Genomic DNA, 14,025 nt, shown 5'->3' with positions numbered 1-14,025 from the left:
CGTCGACGAAGCACCGCCACCAAGCGCAGCGTGCAACCATTGCCTTTGTAGCGGTTTGTGCGAAACGAGGTCTTTAAAGCTGGCGCGTTAAAACACAGAAATATACACAAATATTTGAAAAAAAAAGCCACAGAAAGACAATAGCCAGATGAAGGGGGCATTAGCTTCAATGTTTCGACGGCTCTTACGAAATCTAGTTGGCGGAATCCTTTTCGTTCACTTTAGCAGTCGATTTTTACTTGCGTTGATATTAAAGCACAGTCGAAAATAGTTCGATATAGTTCATAATTCCACTCACCCGTGTTCGGGCTTGACGGATGTAACTATACATACCGCGAAGAAATGATGCCAAAAGGAAGATGCAAAAACACTATGTGTTCTTTCTGTGTCTTCGTTCTGTCTCCATTTCTTCCAGCTGCGCAAATTTTCACGCTAAAGAGACAGGGCGTGCAAACACCGACACAAGAGAGAAGTGAAAACAGCACAAAAATTGAAGGACACTTCGTGAATTCCAAAGTGCGTTCGGCGAAAGCCTGCAGCCATTCGACTGATTATGCCATGGTCTCGGGAAAATCCACATGCTTGGGGCGCTTCTTCGAACCGCTTGCCGTGGAATTGTCACCGGGTCGTTTGGGAGCCATCCGACTAACTCGACTGCTGCAACGAGACGTCTGACGAAGAAGCGTTGTCGCGTGCGCTACTCTGCCATCACTTGATTACTTCGAGTACGTTGCGCAACAGTTGCGCAACGAGTTGGAAGGAGCAACGCGTAAATGTTGCTATGCACCACTATGCCTTCACATGACAGCTGAGAGAGTGTGAAGAGGAGAAGCCACAGCTGCCACTATTCCACGGCACGGACGGACGACGGACGCCGCGAGTATGAGATATTGATACCATACAGCCGCCGCAGCGTGGCTGCATGAAAGACGAGGAAGTTGACGTCGCTTCTCTGGTTGTTGCTGGACTGACGCCATCTTGTCCACCGTAACATTATTGGTGGAGGTGGACGATTCCCGTACCTCCATAGAGACGCGCAGCGGTCGCAACATCGGCGAGCCCTCACCAACTTCGCCTGCCGGAGCTTCATCACCGCCGACTCTTCCGCCCCAGCTACAACCCACGTCATTCCCTCGCCCCCCCCCCCCCCCCCCCCCCCGAGATCCAGGCACTTTCTCCGGAGATGGTTGTACCGACGTTGACGCCTGGCTGCACCGGTACGAGCGCGTCAGTGCTACGCACCACTGGGATCGCACACTCATGCTCGCTAACGTTCTTTTTTACCTCGACGGCACTCCGCGGACATGGTTTGAAACCCACGAAGACGAAATAACGAGCTGGGATCTCTTCAAAGAGAGGATCCGCGACCTTTTCGGCGATTCCTCTGGTCGTCAGCTCGCTGCAATGAAGGCTCTCGCCACAAGCGCCCAGACATCTACGGAATCATACGTTTCCTACATTCTTGACGTCTTGGCTCTTTGTAGCATCTGCTGGTTTTAACAACGTCGCGAGCATCGACACGATCCTTAAAGAATGCCGCCGTCTCGAACAGGCCAAAGCCCGCCGCGTACCTCAAAGCATCACGCGCCTTCCGAACACAGCGCCTACTTCGTCTTGTGATGACGTCTTCCACCAGACCCCTCCATATGACAACCTCACCCGCATCATTCGTCGAGAAATCGAGGCAGCGCAACCGGTAGTCACTCCATTCCCAACGCCTGAGCCTTCCCCGACCACGCTTTCCTTGATCCAGGCCGTCCTCCGTCAAGAATTATCGAACGTCGGCCTACATCCTGTTCCACCTGTATACTCTGCTGAGGCTTTTTATCGTCGGCCGTCCGCTCCTCGACTTGCTTCCAACTATTCTCGACAACGCAACCTGTCCGAATGGCGTACCTTTGACGACAAGCCCATATGTTTTAGCTGCCGACGCGTTGGTCATATCGCTCGCCATTACCGCAACCACTGGTCTCCAACGGCACACTATGGGTCTCCAAACCAGGCCAGTCATGTCACGCAGTCGTCCTCAACACTTGCATCTTCTATGCCGACCACGTTCTCTGCTCCTGCCGCACCTCTGACCAAACCTCGCTACGACCGCTCACCATCCCCTGCTCGCCGTCCATCTCGCTCGCCCCCACAATCTCGCCGTGCTGCCTTTCCGACCTATTCGCAGCGCCTCCGACCGGAAAACTAGGCAGTGCAGCTTCTGGAGGCGGAGCTGCATCGACGACCTCAGCAAGAAATCCTCGTTTGACGTTACCGACCAACCGGAACATTTTAGACGTTACTGTGGACGATGTTCCTGTGAGCGCCTTAATAGATACTGGGGCGCATGTGTCCATTATGAGTGCTGCTCTTCGCCGCCGACTTCAGAAGGTTGTCACGCCCGCCCTAAACCGAGCCGTACGAGTCCCCGACGGGGGAACTGCCGCTCTCCTAGGCATGTGCTCTCCCCGAGTTACTATTGAAGATCGAAGCGCTGTCGTTCTTTTTGCTGTTATCGAATATTGCCCTCATGAACTGATTCTCGGTATGGATTTCCTAGCCACTCAATCTGCCCTCATAGACTGTTCAGCCGGCTCTCTTCACCTTGAGTTGCCTCTCCTTTCCGATCCGACCGACCCACCTCAAATTCGTCTCAGCTGCATGGATTTCATACGCCTCCCGCCTAATTCCGTTATACACGTCGACTTATCCTCCACGCCACCTGTACTTGACGGCGATTACATGGTAGCACCAATTCCTGCCGTGATGCTTACGCGTGGCGTCGCTGTTCCGCACACGATTCGAACAATTACTGGAAACCGCACCTGCCTTCCTCTTTTCAATTTCGCACTGATGCACAAGTTATTTCACAGGGTATCTCCCTCGCCCAAATTACCGCTCTTCAGGACCACCATGTCGAGCCCTTCAGAGTGGACGATTGCTGCAGCTCCGCCCAAGGTTCAACTTCATCACCATCCTCGGGCGTCGACATTGAAGGGATGCTTTCATCGGACCTCACGTCTGATCAAGCTGCAGCTCTTTGCCACGTTCTGGAGCGCTATCGCGATATTTTCGATTTTGCCAGTACATCCTTAAGCCAAACGACCGTCGTTACGCATCGCATCAATACTGGCGTTGCGAATCCGATTCACAGGCGTCCATATCGTGTTTCCGCGTCGGAGCGTACAGCAGTACAACAGGAAGTCGAGAAGATGCTCGCGAAAGACATTATCGAACCCTCGTGCAGCCCCTGGGCTTCTCCCGTCGTTCTTGTCAAAAAGAAGGATGGAACATGACGCTTTTGTGTAGATTATCGGCACCTCAACAAGATTACCAAAAAAGATGTTTAGCCTTTGCCCCGCATTGACGACGCCCTAGACTGCCTGTATGGTGCTACTTATTTTTCAACTATCGACCTTCGGTCTGGCTACTGGCAGATAGCCGTCGATGACATGGACCGCGAGAAGACCGCATTTGTCACTCCTGATGGTATTTATCAGTTCAAGGTGATGCCCTTCGGTCTCTGTAATGCGCCGGCTACCTTCGAAAGAATGATGGACTCATTGCTCCAAGGGTTCAAATGATGGTCACCTGCTTGTGTTATCTCGACGACGTTATTGTTTTTTCGTCCACATTCGACTCACATCTCAGTCGTTTAGAGGCCATTCTTGACGTTTTCCGTAGAGCCGGACTTCAATTGAACTCCTCCAAGTGCCACTTTGCTCGTCGTCAAATCACCGTGCTTGGCCACCTCGTCGATGCCACAGGCGTGCGCCCAGATCCAGAGCAAATTCGCGCCGTTATAAACTTTCCTGTTCCGAAGTCCTCAAAGGATGTTCGCAGCTTTGTGCGGCTGTGCTCCTATTTCCGGCGCTTTGTTAAGGACTTTACGACCATTGCACGCCCCCTCACAGACCTCTTGAAGAAAGACGCCCCATTTTACTGGGGCCCTGATCAAGCCTCATCTTTTTCCCAACTTACGACCCTGCTTACCACGCCACCAGTCTTGGCCCACTTCGACCCATCAGCTTCAACCGAGGTCCCCACTGACGCCAGTGGGCATGGCATAGGATCAATGTTATTGCAACATCAACGTGGACACGACCGTGTTATAGCCTATGCAAGCCGACTGCTCTCTCCTGCCGAGCGCAACTATTAAATCACGGAGCGCAAGTGCCTCGCTCTTGTGTGGGCAGTCGCCAAGTTTCGTCCATACTTATACGGGCGCCCATTCCGTGTCGTCACCGACCATCACGCGCTCTGCTGGCTAGCCTCACTCAAGGATCCCACAGGACGACTCGCTCGCTGGGCTCTACGCCTGCAAGAATACACGTTCTCTGTAACGTATAAAACAGGGCGATTGCATCAGGATGCGGATTGTTTATCCCGCTACCCTGTGGAGGAAGAAACCAATACTGACACCATCGCAGACGCTTTTTCTGTGTCGCAGCTGCTCAATATTGGCGAAGAGCAACGCAAGGATTCTTCTTTACGAGCCATTATTGACCAACTTGAGTCAACGCCTCGCGACGCGCCTCTACGAATGTATCTCGTGAAAGACGGGATCCTATACCGCAGCAACCGCAGCAACTAGGCTCCGACTTACTCCTCGTCATACCAGACCACCTGCGTTCGACTGTCCTTCACCAACTTCATGACGCTCCCTTGGATGGCCACTTGGGCGTTTCCCGCACATACGACCGTGTACGTCGTCGTTTTTTTTTTTTGGCCTGGACTTGCCCGTTCTGTTCGACGCTATGTCGCCGCTTCTGAGCCCTGCCAGCGCCGTAAAAGGCCGTCTGCCCTTCCAGCTGGATGCCTTCAGCCGATCGACGTTCCCGCTGAACCTTTTTTTTCGAGTTGGCCTAGACCTGCTTGGTCCTTTCCCACTCTCCAGCTCCGGAAATAAATGGATTGCTGTCGCCACAGGTACGCTATCACACGAGCGCTTCCGACGAGTTGCGCTACCGACGTTGCGGACTTTCTGTTGTACGACATAATTTTAGTGCACTGAGCCCCTCGCCAACTTCACACTGACCGTGGCCGCACCTTTCTCTCAGCTGTCGTTGACGAAATCCTGCGGTCTTGCAATACCAAACACAAGTCTACGACTTCGTACCATCCACAGACAAACGGCCTCACAGAGCGCCTCAACAGCACCACAACCGACATGCTCGCGAAATACGTTGCGGCTGATCACCAGGACTGGGACATTCATTTGCCATATGTGACATTCGCCTACAATTCCTCGCGTCACGACACTGCCGGCTATTCACCATTCTTTCTCCTATACGGACGAGAACCCGCACTACCCTTCGACACCTTGCTGCCGCTGAAGCCATCGCCCGCGCCGACCACGCGCGCCAACTCGCCCGTAATCGTCTCGAGGCCCCGCAGGAGCACCAAAGACAGCTCTATGATTGCCGTCATAGAGACGTGCACTTTTCTCCGGGTTCTCTTGTGCTCCTCTGGTCTCCCACTCGGCGTGTGGGGCTTTCTGAGAAACTCCTGTCACGGTACACTGGACCATACCGTGTCGTTCGCCAAATCACTGACGTTACGTATGAGATCGTCCCAGCCGATCCAACAACGTCATCATCAGCTACGAGCGACGTCGTTCACTCGTCTAGGCTCAAGCCTTATTACCCTCCCTCGACCACATCTGTGTAGATTAAGCACCGAGACGGTGCTTCTACCGCCGAGGGGTTATGATACCATGCAGCCGCCGCAGCATGGCTGCATGAAAGACGAGGAAGACGACGTCGCTTCTCTGGTTGTTGCTGGACTGACGCCATCTTGTCCACCCTGCGCTGTTTTAAGGATTTAATAAAAAGTTACTACGCTACCCGTAAGAATATTAACGGCTTTCGCCTTAAAACGCCACATATTCTGTACTCGGTATAATAAACCAACCGGCGGTTCTGAAGCAAGAAACAGGAGAAAAAGGAAAGGCAGGGATGTTAACCACTCTAGAAGGACCGGTATGCTACCCTACACTGAGGGAAGTGATAGGGGAGCTTTAAAGAAAGAGAGAGAGAGAGAGAGAAAGAAGGAGAACACGCACGCACCGTCACACACCTCACAGAAGCAAGATTTCGGTTTTAGTCAGGGGCCCCGTACCAAGGGCAACAAGCGGATGCCGTTTCGAGTGATAGTACCGTCCCTGTCGCCTTTTTGTTACGACAGCAATCATGAGTTTCAAATAAGGTTTGGTGTTTCTTGAGGACGCTAGCCACTTATCTTGCTAATGAGGGATACGGTTTGCGATGCAACACGTATATTCAATAAATACTTGTCAAAGAACCTTGCGCCACTGGTGCGACTGAAAAGGAAGACGAATGAGTGAAGCTCTGATTCAGTTGGCTCCATTGGCGGTTGAGTGGCCCCGTCGTTCTTTTTTTCAGGATAACAGCTCTCCGATAGTAGAGTACATATAGTATTCTTCACAATTCTAAACAGGAGGCGCTGCGATCGTCAGAGCGAGCGGATGCGTGGTCGCGTCAGCTCCGATTTCAACGCATGAGATTGCAGCGAAAATCACCGGATACCCACAAGTATTTGGTACCACGAGATCCAGCTCATCTCCAGGAGTCACCTGACACCAAAATCAAGGTGGGAGCCCAATTTTTCGCCACTTTACGGACAACTACAAATCAGTGAGGCCGGAGCGAGATCAAGGACGCACATATGCACGGCTGCCGCAGCAGCAGCCGCCACGAACGCTGCTGAGCCGTTAGGTGGTAACAAGGGAGCATCGGTTGGCGCGTCGGAAACGCCTCATTTTCCTAACAAGATGGAAGTCGCAGTAGCAGGGGAACAGGTCTCCAGTGAACATCTCGAAGAAAGCGCAGGGTGGCGAACCGTCGGCTCACGGAATCCAACTCGGCAGCAAGCGTCGGCTGCATGCGTGGAGACTTCCGACTGCAACAACAACAAGAAGCAAGGCGAGCAGCGTTTACGACAAATAACCAAAGCAAGTCGCATGCCAAATTTACCTCGAGGCGATTACAAGATAATTATACGTCCAAGAGGAGGCCTCCGCGTCGCTGAATGCGGAGCCGTCCGCCTAGCGACCAGCATCTACCAAGCAGCAGCAATCCCGAGAGAAGCCCATGATGAGGACATGATCTGCCCTAATCTACAACAAAATATCATCGTCCTGAGTACACCCATAGAGGCACATGCTGATAAGTATCAACGCATAACCCGCATCACGGTCGGCAACAACACGTATGAGACTAGTGCTTACGAGGCGGCACCAGACTATACTTCCAAAGGCGTAATCCGCGGCATCCCCTTGGAAGATAGCGCCCGCGATATCACCGCTAACGTCGTCACACCACGAAATCCCACAGCAATGGCTGCAAAAAGGCTGAGTAACACGACAGTGATCGTGCTATTCGAGGGCTTCAGGGTACCGACGTGCGTTCGCTACGGTGGAGCCCTGCTGCGATGCACCCTGTACTGAAAACAAATCGATACATGTTATCATTGCGGCAGATTGTGGCACCGTGCAGATGCGTGCCCGAATCCCAACGATCGTATATGTCGAGGCTGCGGGACGCCGAGCCCTACCCAAGACCACCAGTGTACACCCACATGCCAACTCTGTGGAAGCAACGACCAGACGGCCGACAGGACCTGCAAGGCACGCTACAAGACCCCCTACATTGTGAAACGTCGCCGCTGGGAGCGCCAACAACAAGAAGATTCACCCAAGCCTACACCTGCCAGTAACAATGCAGATCAGCAGGACTCTCCTCCCCCTCGACAACCAACCAGGAGGCCGGGGCCGCACAAGATCCCACACCCGTTCCCGGTCGAAATCCAGGTCACGGAGCCGAACGCCTGGACTACAAGAGCTGAGGTGGGCAGACGTGGTCGCGGGAACGCAGCATGGGTCTGAGGAGGCCGCATCTCCGAACGCAATGAGTAAGCTAGAGTCAGAGATAATACAACTCAAACAAATGCTAACTCAATTCAATCAGAAAATCAATGCTTTAAGCGAGGAAAACCGCACACTTAGAGAGGAACTTCGTAGAGTTAAACACTCAGAACCAACCCCAGTAAATAACCCCGTACAACCCATACCTGAAGCAACCGTGGATCAAATGGAGGAAGGGGCAACCCCCCCGCCACCTAAACGTAAAGCGGAAACTTCGGCTAGTGAGGACAGACCTACACGCATTACCACCAGTAATACCGCCCTTACCGACCTCATGAAATCAGTTAAGGAATTCAGTGACTGGATGACCACCACGTCTCGCCTCATACCTACTCTCACCGATCGTATAGAGACGCTTACTCAACTAATACAACAGCAAAATGAGCACTTTAAGCAAAGAATGCTAGCATTGGAGACTTGGATCTCCCCGCAGCCATCGAACGGAATGGCGCCCGGAGCTCAACCATCACAATCCACTTCGCCGCCCACCGGTTTGATTCAGCCGGCAACATTTATACCCCCACCCCTCACCATGGCTAAGCAATCCACGTACAACATCTGGCAATGGAATTGTCGAAGCTACGCGAATAAGAAAGCTGTTTTAACCCAATATATACGAGATAAAACAACTCCAGATATTATTCTTATCCAGGAGTCGCACAGTCTCGCCAAATTGGCAGGGTACCATGCAATTGGATACGCCACTGGAGAGACTACTGTCCTTACAACCCTAGTCCGCAGAGACCACACTGTTATACAACACGACACTAAAATTAGACACATCGATAACATCCTAATTGAACTCATCCCACATCGCAAAATACATGCTAGCCTCTTCATTCTTAACATATATAGTAATCCTAAACACAGAAAACACAGGTTTCGCACACTCTTTAAGCGCGTTCTCAACATCGCCGGTTCCAATTCCATTATAATAGCCGGTGACTTTAATGCACCATACACAGCTTGGGGTTATTCTTATGCTCACCCAAAAGGTCGAGATCTCTGGCTCGCCTCCCAAAACGAGGGCTTAACTCTCATCACGGATCCAAGTGCGCCCACCCGGGTAGGCACCAGTTCTAGCAAGGACACTACACCAGATCTCACATTCGTCAAATATGCACCCACAACTACATGGCGCAACACACTGGAGGATTTAGGTAGCGACCATTACATCATTGATATCCACATCAAGGGAGGCCCTCGCAAACCGATAGGAAGGCAACACAAGCTAGTTGACTGGGCTAAGTTCCGCAAGTCACGAGAAAATAAGGACACATCTATCGAAGACATTGTACATTGGACAAACTGCTTAAGACATTGACCAGGCTACACAAATAGTACCCCCAGAGGCGCACCTCGAGGAGGTTGATAGCCGACTTCTCCATATGTGGGAAGCCAAACAGTCCATCCGGAAGAGGTGGAAAACCCAAAAATTAAACAGAAACCTTCGAAAACGTATAGCGCTCCTAAAGAGAGAGACCGAATCATACGCCAAAGAATTAAGCCAGCAGCACTGGCATGAAACTTGCAACGCCATGGACAATCAAATAGGTTTCGGCAAAACATGGCACCTTCTCCGCCATTTATTAGACCCTGAGAACAACAAAACAGTCCACCGTCAAAATATCCACAAGCTTATCCATGATTACACAGGCACGGAGGAGGAGCTCCTGCGAGAGGTAGCAACCACACACATTTCCCAAGCCCCTCCTCAACTACACCCGGATTACACTGGTCAGACAAATGCAACTCTTGACGAAGAATTTTCCGAAGCAGACATTCGTGCAGTACTACACCGCCTTAACACCAAATCCGCTCCTGGTCTTGATTCCATTACGAACAAGACCTTGCGTAACCTCGACGATGAATCCATTACGCATCTTACGGATTACATTAACACATGCTGGACCACAGGACGTTTGCCCCCACAGTGGAAAGCTGCCGAGATGATTCTTATCCCCAAACCGGGGAAGCCACTAAACATCACCAAACTTAGACCCATCTCTTTAACTTCCTGTTTGGGCAAACTCATGGAACACGCCTTCCTAGCCCGACTAACAGGTTACCTTGAGGACAATGACATTCTCCCGTACACTATGTTAGGCTTCCGAAGGCACCTTTCCTGCCAGGACACCATGCTCCAACTAAAGCACCAAATCATAGACACCACTGACCGCTCAACCAAAGCTATTCTAGGTTTAGACCTTAAGAAAGCATTTGATAACGTTACACACGCTACAATACTCCAACAGGTTAACGCCTTAAATCTGGGAACTCGGACGTATAACTACATTCGCGACTTCCTCACGAACCGACAAGCCGTACTTAAAGTGGGCCCACTTACATCATCTGAGATATCCATAGGAAGCGCGGGAACTCCACAGGACTCAGTGATATCTCCTATATTATTCAACCTAGCTCTTCTCGGATTGCCCTCACAGCTGTCAATGATTCCCGGGCTTCATCACAGCATCTATGCCGATGATATTACGCTCTGGATATGTAACGGCATCGACGGCTCTATAGAAGAACGACTACAAGACGCGGTAAACGTAGTAGAACGATATATCCACGGGACAGGGCTCTCTTGGTCGGCGGAGAAGTCCGAACTCCTCCTATACCGCCCCACACTCAAAGGCAGACCCCTCAAACAGTATAGTCCTACATTCTCATATGCAGACATTACCCTGAAAACGGTGGACGGACGTATCATACCGACAGTCGATAAAATACGGGTTTTGGGACTTCTTATTGAAAGCAAAGGCACAAATGGTGAGACAATCCGTAAATTAGAAGCTAAAGTCACGCACACGATGCGACTCATTAAACGAATCACTAACAAGCATCAGGGCATGAAAGAAGGAAGTATTCTTCGGCTTATCCACTCATTCGTGCTCAGCCATATTACCTATGTCGCTGCCTACCACCGATGGTTCGCGGCAGAAAAAGCCAAACTCAACGGGCTCATTAGACGAGTTTACAAACAGGCGCTAGGGCTTCGGCAGAGTACCAGCACGGAACTCCTCCTCCAACTAGGCCTTCATAACACCCTTGAAGAAATAATTGAAGCGCAACAGACCTCGCAGTACGAGCGCTTGAGCAATACCAAAGCCGGCCGCCACATTCTCGACAGTCTCGGCATTTCTTATCACACACAACACGGTAACAAACACGACATAACCCGCGATATCCGTACTAAACTCATAATACCACCACTGCCAAAGAACATGCATCCTGAACACAACAAAGGCAGAAGAATCAGTAGAGCCAGAGCTATGCTCCAAAGTTTTGGCCGCAATGAGGAGGCCGTGTTTGTCGATGCAGCGCGCTATCGAGACGGTCGCCGTTTTGCTGTCGCGGTTGTAGACCATACGCACACATGCATGACGAGTGCTTCGATCAACACAAGGCACGTAGAAACAGCGGAGGAGGTAGCTATCGCGCTGGCCATAGCTCACACCGATGCCCAATACATTATCAGTGACTCACAAACGGCAGTTCGAAATTTTGCAAATGGTAGGATCTCTCCAGTGGCATTGCAAGTCCTTACTAAAGGCAAAACCCGCTCTGACGAACAAAATGCACACATCCTCTGGTTTCCCGCCCACACACCCGTCGACCGCACGGAGGTCAATCTTAACGAGGTGGCGCACAACGTGGCTCGAGGTCTCACGTTCCGAGCTGCGTCTGTGGTTGACACTACCCGAAAGGACTCCCTTGTGAACGAATGGGAGTGGGGGGATAGACTAACCAAATTCAGCGATATTACCCAACACTATAAAATTCAGCGACGGGAATACCCCCCGCCCCACCCCAAACTTAGCCGGGCCCAGTCCGTTCAATGGCAGCAATTACAAACAGGCACCTACACTAATCCTGTAATTATGAAGCACATTTACCCTGATTTTGTATACAAACAACTCATGCAAGTATTGCACCAATAGGGCCACACTAGCGCATATTCTCTGGGAGTGTCCAGCACTAATACGCAAAACTAGGGACGCGGCCTCCAATGAGGACCTTCGGGTGCGTTGGCGGGCCGCGCTGCTCAGCTCAGGACTAGACAATCACCTCTGGGCGATCCAGCAGGCCAAGGAAGCTGCTGAGAGACACGGTCTCTCGGCCGACTCCTAGGCGGGAACCCAGCCCGCAAAACCTGCAGGAACTTATTAAAGTTATTCACTCACTCACTCAATTCTAAACACAGCTTACTGCTCCCCAATGGTAGGCTGCAAGCAGTACCATTTGGTATGGAGCTTTAGACATCAGTGAGATGGTATCAGGATAACAGTTCTCCCATAGTACAGTACATATAGTACTCTTCTTCCCAATTTCTTCTAAACACAGCTCACTGCTCTCCCATGGTAGGCTACAAGCAGCACCTTTTGGTTTGGAGCTTTAGACATCAATGAGATGGTACAGTAAAATGACAGAAAACGTGTAGATACTGAGTGTGCGGAAGTTTGATAGCATACTACACATCGCACTCATGGTTGCGATAACGACTAATGGTGCAACAAGAGTGCCAATACAAATGCAGCCACAGATTGCGAACATACAACATTATTTGGAAGCGAATTCCATAGTTCTACTGTTAGATAAAAAAGAGCATTTAATGTGTTACAACTGAAAATAATTGGCCCAATACATTTAACATGGTTTGTCCTACTAGAACGACGTCCGTGCAGTCCTACGCAGTCGGACTTGGTTAACTTTGTCCGGTCGTGATGAAATATATAAAGAAATTTCAATCAAGCTCTCTTCCTACGACAAGTCAGTAGGTATACCCGATTCAATGCGAAGCGCGGTTATGCTGTGACGCCTGGGATATTTTGTGTACAGAAACCTGATGGCCCGGTTCTGAACCTTTTCTAACGCGAGGCATAAATATTGTTGATACGGGTTCCATACAATGCTGCCTTATTCCAATATCGGTCGGACAAGAGTTTTATAAGCGGTTAATTTCACCAAGGGGAAAGCCGTAGCTAGTTTTCTTCTTAAAAATGCAAATTGTTTAAAAAGCTTTAGCGCAAGCATTACTTATATGTAGGTCCCACTTCAGTGATTTTGTTGTCGCAATACCTAGGTACTTAACCGAGTCAACTCGTTCCACGTGATCGTTCATTAGTGTGTATGTGAAGTTTGAAGGTCTTTTTTACGAGTGACGGTCATGCTCATGGTTTTCTTTGTGTTAATTTGCATGCCCCATTTTTCGCACAAAGCGCTCATATTTCATGCACCAGCGCGTGACTTGGCCCCGCCTTTAGGCGGTGCCAATTCACGCGCTGCCTTTAGGCAGTGCCAAGGCAGCACAAAAGCGTTTCAAACGCGCTGCCTTGAGGCGGTAGCAAGTCCATTTCAAGTCAAGGAGCGTTTCTGAATAGGGGGTTATATATACGCCGTGTTCCATACATGAGTAGACGCCTTTGACGTACACTAAAAGTAGAGACGGCTACAAAACTGATCCCCTGTGAGACACCTGAAAAAACGGCAAGATGGTCTGATTTTTCATTTTTCACATAAACGACCTGGAAACGGTAACAGAGGTAGACTTCATTCCATCATACGACTTTGCAAATAATTACTAGTGATTTAAATTTGAAAATAATACATTGTGTGGAACGCGGTCGAAAATCTTTAGAAAAATTGTAAAAAGCGCTTCAGCTTAGAGTCCTGAATCGATTGTAACAGCAAAGCCATGTATTATTTTTGCAAGTTGAGTGGTAGTTGATTGTCCTTGCCTGAAGCCATGTTGCATGGAATATAAGTTGTTTTCCTCCAGGTATGTCATTACTACTTTCTTAATTATGTGCTTCATTAACTTGCAACATGTGCTGGTCTGGGATACTGGCCTGTATGTCTAGAGGGTGCATGTTTCCACCTTTGTGAATTGGTACAACCTTTGCACACAACCAGTCTGAGGGAATTAATGCCGATTGCTGTGAAGCATTATAAATTTGGTTTGTGCAGGAGAGGGGAAAGTTGACCCGCATATCGCTTGACGAAAGTGTTCGATAAATTATCAGGCCCAGACGATTTTTTGACGTCGATATTTAATAGCAAGTTCAGGATACCGGACTCTGTTATGA

The 14,025-nt window shown here is 50.2% G+C and overlaps 1 protein-coding gene across 1 annotated transcript in view; it reads left to right on the top strand.

The window, feature by feature from the left end:
- The window catches only part of LOC119405758 (uncharacterized), a 42,672-nt gene extending 34,778 nt beyond the window's left edge, over window positions 1–7,894 (top strand). Inside the window, exon 2 of the mRNA XM_037672592.1 lies at window positions 7,606–7,894. Coding sequence (XP_037528520.1) covers window positions 7,606–7,894 — 289 coding nt within the window. The remainder of the gene's footprint in view (window positions 1–7,605) is intronic.
- The last annotated feature ends 6,131 nt before the right edge of the window (window positions 7,895–14,025 follow it).

Source organism: Rhipicephalus sanguineus, chromosome 9 (genome assembly GCF_013339695.2).
Source record: "Rhipicephalus sanguineus isolate Rsan-2018 chromosome 9, BIME_Rsan_1.4, whole genome shotgun sequence".
Lineage (NCBI taxonomy): Eukaryota > Metazoa > Arthropoda > Arachnida > Ixodida > Ixodidae > Rhipicephalus > Rhipicephalus sanguineus.
Note: the sequence above shows the minus strand (reverse complement) of the source record. Positions and strands in the feature narration are given on the sequence as shown.